Source organism: Miscanthus floridulus, unplaced genomic scaffold (assembly GCF_019320115.1).
Source record: "Miscanthus floridulus cultivar M001 unplaced genomic scaffold, ASM1932011v1 fs_113_4_5, whole genome shotgun sequence".
NCBI classification, from domain to species: domain Eukaryota; kingdom Viridiplantae; phylum Streptophyta; class Magnoliopsida; order Poales; family Poaceae; genus Miscanthus; species Miscanthus floridulus.
The window spans coordinates 29,057-40,045 of NW_027096209.1; the positions used below are offsets into that span (position 1 = coordinate 29,057).

The 10,989-nt window shown below is 49.1% G+C and overlaps 2 protein-coding genes across 2 annotated transcripts; both read left to right on the top strand.

Annotated features, from left to right (window-relative positions):
• The first annotated feature begins 6,139 nt into the window (after positions 1 to 6,139).
• LOC136530364 (predicted GPI-anchored protein 58) lies at positions 6,140 to 6,608 on the top strand. The gene is made up of 2 exons (XM_066523114.1): positions 6,140 to 6,154; positions 6,228 to 6,608. Exons 1-2 carry the CDS (start codon positions 6,140 to 6,142, stop codon positions 6,606 to 6,608), a joined length of 396 nt encoding a protein of 131 aa, XP_066379211.1.
• A 584-nt stretch (positions 6,609 to 7,192) lies between these two features.
• LOC136530361 (probable receptor-like protein kinase At2g21480) lies at positions 7,193 to 10,329 on the top strand. Its single transcript, XM_066523111.1, has one exon. The coding sequence runs from the start codon at positions 7,368 to 7,370 to the stop codon at positions 9,954 to 9,956; it is 2,589 nt and encodes an 862-aa protein (XP_066379208.1). The 5' UTR covers positions 7,193 to 7,367; the 3' UTR covers positions 9,957 to 10,329.
• The last annotated feature ends 660 nt before the right edge of the window (positions 10,330 to 10,989 follow it).

The following is a 10,989-nucleotide window of genomic DNA, read 5'->3' on the forward strand; positions in this document are numbered from 1 at the left end:
CCGCAGCCTCATGCCGAGGCCGAGATGTCCAGGTGATGGGGGCTGGAGAGCTGGTTGTGCGGGCAAGAGGGACTCTGCTCGCCTTGGCGTGGTCAGCCCCCTCCTCGCATGTATCATATCTACATGATTTTTTTTTTATTTTTTTTCTTAAATCTTGCCTAGATCCGTCGAGGGAGAGTTGTGATTTTCTCACATATTATAACCTGACATGAAAATTGCATGGCGTCTGCAGGATCCATGGAGGGAGGCAATAGACATGCAATTCATTGTAACGATGTATGATGATGTCCATGATGCGGGACAGATCAGCCCCCTCAGCTGTAATCCTGTATTGCCTCACATGATTTGTTGTCGAAGGTTCGTTTGATACATGGAGAGGGCAGATTTGTTCTGATTTTTCTGAGGTAAACCATCTCACGCGCATGCAGCTTGCCATTGTTAGGACCCATGCAGGAGGGCAGGAGGGCATGGGAGAATCGACATGCAATCCATGAACATGCACAACTGATTTGAAGGTTCTCTATGTTAATTAGCTAGTCCACACATGCTACAGCCAAACCAGAATGTATCAAATGTGCTCTTGCTTTTCAAGTGTCAGGCTACTGTAGTGGAAGAGGCGAGCAGCTTAGAGGTTTGATCATGGATTCTTTCTCTGTTATCATGCTCCGGCCACGTGTTTCTTTATTTGGTTTGACATAGATTTAGCAACAATATGGCATTTTTCAGATCTATGATGACAGGCATAGAAATAGATCAATGAGACTATTTTGATCTTATCACTTTATTTGCGGTCTAATGTACTTATGAGCTTGCTGAAGTGGTCGTAATAATGAATCACACCTAAGGAGACACTTACCTAAGAAACTATCGTGCATTTGATTCCTAGTAACTTGTAATTATTTTTGGTAAAACATATATTTTCACATTTGAAATATTACCTAATCAGTGTGGTGTGTCATTATGCGCAATAGCCAATAGGTATTGCCTCTTGTGCTAGTTAGATCAAGTTTATGGTGAACAAGCATAAAATATTTTTCTTAACCATAGTTCCCTGCAACTGAACTGAATCTTCTTAGCTCAAGGAATATATCAATATTTTTTTTCATCTCAGAAGAGCTAAACTGTTTGTTGCTAAGACCTAATCAGCTACACAATGCAAAATTCAAATGTCATATCATGAAAATTTTGTATGATGATTTTCTTTCACGGGAAGTCTCAGCTTATAAATAATGTTTGTCTAGATGTAATCTCAGATGGGAAGCTATATTACAATATATATTATTCTTTATGCGATGATTTCTTTCTTAAAATTTCTTGTCAATGTCCGGAGGCCAGGAGAAGTTATTTATCCTCTTTTCTCTCTCTTTGTTTTCTGTGCAGATCCTAGGCGCTCGCCATCAAAGTATCCTCCATCTACTCCCCATGATTACTCACATAGGTAGTTTCTTCTACTATTACTGATTTGTTTGTGTGGCTAATTATGCTTGAAGATTTACAAGAGTATAAATTTTGCATTTGTTTCCATTGGAAATTGGCTTCTTTTTCAGCCTTGTTAATTTTTCAATTTTACACATTTAATTTATGGTTGTTGTAGCTTCCAAATCATTAACACTAGTTATTTCTGTTTTTTATCATTTTAGTTAGCCTTCCACCAGGAGACGTCTGCTTCTTCTGCACTCCATCAGCAACAGTGGTGTGCCGTACGAAAAAGGTATGCTGGAGAATGCTCTACACTTTTTTGGACTTATCACTGTCTCCACCAATCATAAATTTGGCATTGATTTTATGATTTATGTATGCACTTGTTGATATTACAGATTTAAGGTTTCTGACTGTTAATCATTGTGGTATGCTTTTGACAATTGCATGTGTGAACACCTGATGCTCATATGCTCTTGAATCCCAAAGCTGATCATTGTTGTTCATATGCTCATGTATTCTAAAATTTCTGTATCCTATTATGCATGCCACTTTGCTTCTTGTAAGACCATTTGTATACTGCTCATATGCTCATCTTTAAATATGTACATCGTTGTATCTTGTCACTTTGATACGCATTTCATTATTAGAATTTCCCAGAACCTGGAAACTTCTGGTGGATGCACATTGTATCGTATCTGATTCTACTTAGTTGCTGTTCAAGTTCTTAAATTAATTACTAGCAGTCCCTAAAAGTATTTCTGTTATCTTAGATAATTAATTATCTATCACTCCCTAAAAGTATTTCTGCTCGTATGCTTCACGACAGCTAGTTGAAACATTGTCGATGTATTATCACATAATATCATACAGTAATTGATTTATTGATTAAAATTACAGGTTTATTAGCTCTTGGGTAGTTGAATCTTAGTCAAATTGGTGTATGTTGAATTAATGAATTACATGAAGGCCCTCCTAGCTTGCTATGGGCGACCGCTTTTTAATAGTAGGTACCATCTTCATTCTTTAAGAATTAAATTTGTCATATATTATCCATTCGTGTGGGATATCAATGAGAATGTGATGTGCGTATTTGCTTTTTTTATAATATTAGTTATGTGTTCACGTTCTGCCCCAGCTAAATTTTTCTGGTTCAATTGAAATAGTTGGATGAATGTGATTAACATTGGATTAGACATTGTGCCACCTTATAGTTGAAGTAGAATTCACTTGATTTAGCATCTCTACGTAAAATATAGAATGCATTCATTGAAGTTTTAGTCTTAGAATATCATTAACCTAAAGCTGAATTTTTTTGAGACAAAAATTATGTGTGTATGAGGATTTCTTCATACTAGTCTTCTTTGAGCTCCTCCAGCACATAAGGTTCTCTCTCCACTCTCTTTTGATTCTTCATGCTGTTGGTACATTACCGTCATAGGCGGTGACATTTTTCAAAAACAGTTAGAGGTTGAGTTGTATATGATTTACATTTCCCCTTGGGATTCACTTTAGGATTTGTTTGTCCAATTGTCTATGTTGTGTTCATTTCTTGCTCAATATTGTTGATTATGCTTTCTCTGGTTAGACCTAATATTTTCATCATTGTTATTTATCCTCTTTTCTTTCTCTTAGTTTTTTGTGCAGATCTCACTTGGGCACTAGCGCACCCACTTGTGGTGCAATATCTTGACCATCAATCCATCTATCAGATATTGATTTCCTTGGCTGATCTCGATAGGGCAGTGCCAAGAGAAACCACAATCTTGCCACCTTGGTAAGTTCTATTCCTCGTGTACTCTATTTCTAGTTAGACCTTATGCCAGTATTGGTAATTTGTGGTTAATTCTAAAAATCCTGCACTCATGTGAACAGTTCTACCGCCACCTGTTTACTAAATTGGGCTTAGTCCACTCCATGCCAATGTATATTCATGGCCTCCCTCTGTCATGTTTTCTCCATCATGTCTGATTGGATCAGGATCTTTTGCTTGTGCTTGTATTCATGGCTCCATGCTATTCTGTCTCAGTTTTCTTTGCTTGCCTATATTTTCTTGTTTTCCTCTTCATAATTGCACTCCCCATTTTTCCTTTTGCCATGCAAGATACGAATATGGTAAACAGAGCATGTATATTGATATTATCTTGTTTTAGGAGGAATCCCTGAACTTATTCATAGGGACCGAACAGAATTTTTTTCAGATACACTATTGTTTCATTCCCTGACATGGGGACAGTGTGTCTTTGGTGGATGACATGCTTGATTCTGTTGTGGTTGCAAGACACATGCCTAAACATATATATAGTTACAAATATATGTGACCATGTCCATATGTTTTATGATTCCAAGCGATTTTTTGGTCACTTTTAGAGTCATGTCAGTATATATGTGAGGAAATCATAATAATTTGTCACTTACTGATTTTGTATGAAGATATTTAGTTTAAATACATAATTCTTTAAACCAAAAAATAAATTCTGGACATTAGGAGCTTATCTGTGCAGTCAAGATATGCTAGCTAAGCTCAATTGGTGCTAGTATTTACTTTTTAGAATACTATGATTGCAAAACCTAAGATGTTTTTATGGTCAGAAGGATTTGTGTTGAACAAATGTTTCTTTATGACTGCAATAAAACTGTGTCAAAGGAAGAATCATCACAGTAACAAAATATTATATTCTATCTTTGGATTGGGACAGAGAAAAAAAATTGAGAGCCTTGAGGTTCTAAGCTTACCACCATGCATGAATTTTTATTTAACCTTGCCTACTGATGTGAGCTCTCACCAGTTACATATTTTTTTCTAATTTTATTAGTTAGCCTTCTTCCACCAGTCGGTGATGTTGGCCTCATGCGCACTCGATCAGCAACACTAGTGTGCCGCTAGCATGAACAAGGTATGCTGGAGTGCTCTGCACTTGTCTGGACTGATCGCTGTCTCCACCAGGCATAAAATTCGACATTTATTTTATGATTTATCTATCTTGATTTATGTATGCACTCTCTGACATTAAAGAAACAAGTTATTAGGACTACTCCAAATGTGAGCATTTGTATCGGTTTCACCATACACAACTTCCCGTTAGTTGCTCTGCCACTATACACAAGCAATCAATTACTTCATGAATTTATACATGTATCTTATATTGCAGGTTTTTTAAGAAGCAACTGTCATAATGCCTAACAAGTTGGGTCTGGGTGCTATGCAAATGAAGATCAATGTTAGCAGCATCCCAAGTGTTTGGTGAATGGGGACCTATAATCAAATAGGAAAATATCCATGATATCAGGCCATCATCCAGAAAAGCTGTGTTGCATTGTTGCAAACAATAAATGACATCCAAAGAGACCTCAATGATGCAGATTTCAGTTCATCAGAAGGAAGCACTTTGATGCCTATGCATCATCATTGTAGTTCTTCAAAAAAACAAAGAGTGTATCTGCACCTTGGGGGTATCCAAATCTCGTTGTGATCAAGCTGTGGAGTGTTTTTTTTAAGAATCAAGCTGTGGAATTCATAAACCATCTCCTTTCTTGCCTCTTCGCTGTAGTTTTTTTTGGTTCAAGTTGTCCCAAACAGCCTACAGATTCTTTGTAACTATTAACGAACCAAATAGTACTATTTGTGATTAGCATCACGTACTATTATCGATGACAAGATATGTTTGTACCAATCAAATTAAAATAATATTTATAGTTTAGATAATGAATTATTATTGTTGACAAGTAATTCATCACAAGGAACCTGGTATATAGAAAGGAAAAAACGGCCAAATATATGCATCCTTCGAGGCCTAGCGGGAAAAAACAAGATACGGAATATTATTGCCCTTGTTTTGGCACCAAATAATGATGGCATGTATTTCGTGACTAACAATCTTTAAACCATATTATTCCCCCGTTTCAAAAAATGCAAGTGTATTTTGATAAGCAAAAAGTCATGCATAATAGATTTTGGCCACCGATTTCTCTAACAGATTGTTATTATTTGCCAAAGAAACAATATCATACCAGAGGTACTTGAATACAAATCTACTGTTGTAAGTTTTTTGTCCTAAACTTGTATGTAGTTTGAATAATTGTTGATCAAAGTTTGTAAAATTGACTTTTTCTTGTATGAAATACAATAACCATTTCAGAATGCAGGGAGTATCTCACAAACTACATTTTCAATTTAGATACGGACAAATACCAAACACCAAGGTTACATAAGCCCGATACTAAATACCCTTACAACGGAATTAATCCCTTGACTGATTCTATAAATCGGTCAGTGACTCAGAGACTACACCTAGCGGGTGCGCTCTCATGCCCTCGCTAAGTACTGATCGAAGCCTCTAGGCCTCTGTCTATACTCCGAGCAATGGGATGGTTGACCGACCTCCCATTGCTCGGAAGGCCTGGCCAATAAATCGTCACTAGGCTGTCGAAACCCGAGATGCTTCACCCAGCCGCTCTATGGCGAGCCTGACCGAGCTAAGATCCCCCAGCGAGGTCGTACCATGGAGGAAGACGGGTACTTCACCAGAGAAGCCCACATGCTCTGGGGACATTAAAACAATTAAAATCTTGCACAACAAACAATGCTTGAGATTAAGATCTGCAAAGATTAGTTGTCTGAATATGCAGTACTACTACAGCAGTAGCATGCTGGCAGGTAGGACTTAGGAGTAGCAGCTATGGTGTGTTTGGTTGGGTGGCTAACCCTTAGCCTGGCTCCATGGAGCCAATTTTGGTCTGTTTGGTTGCCTGAAATTGAGCTTGAGCCTGACCAGGGCTGACCATCCGTACTGCTGTGGCCTGGCCAGATTGAACGACCAAATCGGCCGTTCTACTGGAGCCAGCCCGGTGCTCCCTTCTCGTCACCTTCCGCGCGTGCGCTCCTCGTCCTCTCGCGCGCCGCCGCCCCTCCTCCCGCCGATGGAGCTCCCCGCGCGCCCGACGAGCCTGGCCGCTGGCGCTCGGCCGAGCAGACCCCTGCCCTGGACCCTCACAGCTCATCTCCGCTGCCGGAGCTCGGGCAGACCCCCGCCCTAGCCCCCTCCTCACCGGCACCGCCATCCTCGCCCGCCGGAGCTCCAGCAGACGTGCTGGCAGCGCCGCGCCCGTGGTTGGCCTCCTCGCGGCGGCTACTTTGTTCCTCCGTCCGCGACTCCCAAGAACGGCAGAGCCGCGTCCATGGACGCTAGCCCGGCCCCGCCGTTCCTTCTCCGTTGCTCGCCTTGCTGCTGCTCGTCCGCGTCCATGGACGCCAGCCGGGCCCTGCCGCTCCTTCTCCATTGCTCGCCTTGCTGCTGCTCATCCGCGTCCATGGATGACAGCCCGGCCCTGCTGCTCCTTCGCCGTTGCTCGCCTTGCTGCTCCTCGCCGTGTCGTGTGCTGCTGCTCGTCCGCGTCCATGGACGCCAGCCCGGCCCCGCCGCTCCTTCTTCGTTGCTCGCCTTGTTGCTGCTCGTCGTGCCGTGTGCTCTTCCGCCAGCGACTCAAGAATAGGCAGAATGCACATGGCAGGTTGGCGCACAGGTGCAGGTGAGCTGGCACGCAGCGGCAGCGGGGGGGGGGGAGCGGAGAATGCGGTGGAGCGCACGTCTCGGCGGTGACCCGGTCGCCGGCCTGTGGCCAGTGGCCACCACCCCAAACATAGCGGGCGGCCGCGCGGGCTGCTTAAACTTGGCGCGCCGGTGGCCACCACATAACCCGCCATTTCACCCCCCCTCCCTCCTCCCTCTCCTCCGATTGGGCCCACCAACCAGAGAGAGGGTGAGAGGGCCCCGCCACCGTCAATAACCCACCCAACCCCACCCAGTCAGAGCCTGCAGCGTGTGCCGGCGTCCGGTGCTGCTCTGCCGCCCTCCGGTGCCGGTGCTGGTGGTGACGTGCACGCACGCTGGACTAGCTAGCTAGCAAGCGCTGGTGGTGGTGGTGGTCGAGCACGTAGCACACCAGCCATGACGCGCCGCGGGACGCTCCCGCCGGCGCTGCTTCTGCTGCTGCTAGCCGCAGCGCTGGTGGCGACAACAACCACTGTGTCCGGGCAGGGCCGGCCCGTGACCGACAGCGGCGCGGAGACGCCGCCCACGCCGTCCAGCTTCATGCCCAAGGACAGCTTCCTGATCGACTGCGGCGGGACGGCGCCCGTGACCGCTGACGGCAAGTCGTACAAGACGGACGCGCAGGCCAACCACCTGCTCTCCGCCAACGACGCCATCCGCGTCGCCGCCGACGACAAGGCCGACGTGCCGTCGCCGCTGTACGCCACCGCGCGGGTCTTCAAGGAGGAGGCCGTCTACAGCTTCCCGCTCACCGTGCCGGGGTGGCACTTCATCCGCATCTACCTCTTCCCGATCAAGGGCGGCGACGTGGACCTCGCGTCGGCCACCTTCAGCGTCGTCACCGACGACAACGTCCTTCTGCACAGCTTCACCCCGGAGAACAAGCCGGTGATGAAGGAGTACGTGATCAACGCCACCGAGAACCACCTCGCGCTCAAGTTCCAGCCGCTCAAGGGCTCCGCCGCCTTCGTGAACGCCATCGAAGTGGTGAACGCGCCCGACGAGCTCATCACTGACTCGGCGCTGGCCGTCGCGCCGCTGGGCGAGATCACCGGCCTCGTGCACGACGCGTACCAGGTCCTGTACCGGATCAACGTCGGCGGACCCGCCATCGGCCCCGCCAACGACACGCTGGGCCGGCGGTGGGAGACCGACGCGGCGTACGTGCAGACCAAGGAGGCGGTGAAGGACGTGTCGGTGCCCACCAGCACCATCAAGTTCCCCGACGGGACGTCCCGGCTGGTGGCGCCGACGCTGGTGTACGCGAGCGCCGCCAAGATGGCGGACGCCGACGTGGGGAGCCCCAACTTCAACCTGACGTGGAAGGTGGACGTGGACCCGTCCTTCAGCTACCTGGTCCGCCTCTTCTTCGCCGACATCGTGAGCAAGGCCACCAACGACCTCTACTTCGACGTGTACATCAGCGGGCGCAAGGCCGTGTCCGGGCTGGACCTGTCCACGGTGACCGGCGGCGAGCTGGCGGCGCCCTACTACAAGGACTTCGTGGTGAACTCGTCGTCGCTGGAGGGCGCGGACGGCAAGGGGAAGCTGAGCGTTCAGGTCGGGCCCATGGGGCAGGACACGGGGCGGATCGACGCGCTGCTCAACGGCATGGAGGTGCTAAAGATGAGCAACTCCGTGGGCAGCCTGGACGGCGAGTTCGGCGTGGACGGGCGGAAGGCCGACGACGGGAGCGGCGGACGCAAGGCGGTGGCGGCCGTCGGGTTCGCCATGATGTTCGGCGCGTTCGCGGGGCTGGGCGCCATGGTGGTGAAGTGGTACAAGCGGCCGCAGGACTGGGAGCGGCGGGAGAGCTTCTCGTCGTGGCTGCTCCCCATCCACACGGGCCAGTCCTTCACCGCCAGCGGCAAGGGCGGGTACGGGTCCCACAAGAGCGGCAACACCTTCTCCTCCACCATGGGCCTGGGGCGGTTCTTCTCGTTCGCCGAGATCCAGGCCGCCACCGGGAACTGGGACGAGAAGAACATCATCGGCGTGGGCGGGTTCGGCAACGTGTACGTCGGCGAGATCGACGACGGCACCAAGGTGGCGGTGAAGCGCGGGAGCGCCGAGTCGGAGCAGGGCATCAACGAGTTCAACACGGAGATCCAGATGCTGTCCAAGCTGCGGCACCGCCACCTGGTGTCCCTCATCGGCTACTGCGACGAGAACCAGGAGATGATCCTGGTGTACGAGTACATGCACAACGGCGTGTTCCGGGACCACATCTACGGCAACGAAGGGGTGACGCCGCTGCCGTGGAAGCAGCGGCTGGAGATCTGCATCGGCGCCGCCAGGGGCCTGCACTACCTGCACACGGGCACGGCGCAGGGGATCATCCACCGCGACGTCAAGACCACCAACATCCTGCTGGACGACAACTTCGTGGCCAAGGTGTCGGACTTCGGGCTGTCCAAGGACGGGCCTGGCATGAACCAGCTCCACGTCAGCACCGCCGTGAAGGGCAGCTTCGGGTACCTGGACCCGGAGTACTTCCGGTGCCAGCAGCTGACGGACAAGTCGGACGTCTACTCCTTCGGCGTGGTGCTGCTGGAGGCGCTGTGCGCGCGGCCGCCCATCGACCCGCAGCTGCCCCGGGAGCAGGTCAGCCTGGCGGAGTGGGGCATGCAGTGGAAGCGCAAGGGCCTCATCGAGAAGATCATGGACCCCAAGCTCGCCGGCACCGTCAACCCGGAGTCGCTCGCCAAGTTCGCCGAGACCGCCGAGAAGTGCCTCGCCGAGTTCGGCAGCGACCGCATCTCCATGGGCGACGTGCTGTGGAACCTCGAGTACGCGCTGCAGCTGCAGGACGCCAACCCACCCGAGGGCGCGCAGCAGGACGGGGAGGACGGCGCCGCGGCCGAGGGCGGCGGCGGAGGCGCCGTCGTCCCCGCGGCCAGCGCCTCGGGCGGCGGCGTGCCCGACGCGTCCACCACCGCCGCCGGGGAGCTCTTCCAGCAGCTCGCCGACATGAAGGGGAGGTGATCGATCGCCGATCGTACGTCAAACCGACACACACAAACACATTGTACGTGGCGTGGCAATCTGACTGACTCAACTCAACTGAACAGTCGTACGTAGTTGTTCTCGATCTCTCGTGCACGTCGTCGCATCGATGCATGTATTGCACGGTGAAAATTCGAATCGATTCGATTCACTAAAACACACAAATTGAAAAGAGTGGTGAGTACGTGTATAAATATATGTATATGTATGTACGTGTAACAACTAGCACTGATCGATACATTCTTTCAACCTGCTGTTGTGAGACGTGGGGTCTGGACTCTGGACTACTGGTGAAGGAGGGGGAGCTGATCATTTCTGATCTATCTAATATACATGTGGCATAATGTATTTGTAATTTCGTGATGGGGTAATACTGGTCTTCAATTTTCACCGTGGTAGTGAGGCCGGAGACACGTAGGTCGCTGCAAATTTTGCTCCACCTTTGTTTCTCATGACTCATTTTAGATCTTTGCCAAAATATTTCATATAAGGCCTTCTTCTTTCCTAATTTCTTCTATACTTTCGCCTTCTCCGGCCATAACCATGGCGCCTGAGTAGGTTCTCCGTGTCTCAGCCTTGTTCTTCTCTCCCATCTACGTCACAACTCCAACCGCTAAGCGCCGATACACCATTGTTCCTCATTGCCTCAATAACCTATTGGATGAAGTTCTCCTCTACCCCAACCCATCCACTAGTCATCTGACTGTCCCGCCCAACGCTCCTCACTAACATTGTCCCACACACCAACTGTCTCCACCGGTTTTCCTCTAAATCCCTAATTCATCGACCATACCCCTCTAACCCCCCTCCCCCCAAATTTCACAGTTCAATAGATTTCATCTTGCCAGAGTTGGAAGAGCACCCGTAGTGGCAATCCGTGTTAGATCGCGCCCTGATTGGGGGCACCCAACCGCTCTATGGTTGGTGGGCCCCCGTTGCACAACGCCATAAAAAGGGAGGTGGGGGCCGGGGCACAAGGCACAAGGTTCACCTGAGCCGCCACACACCCCCA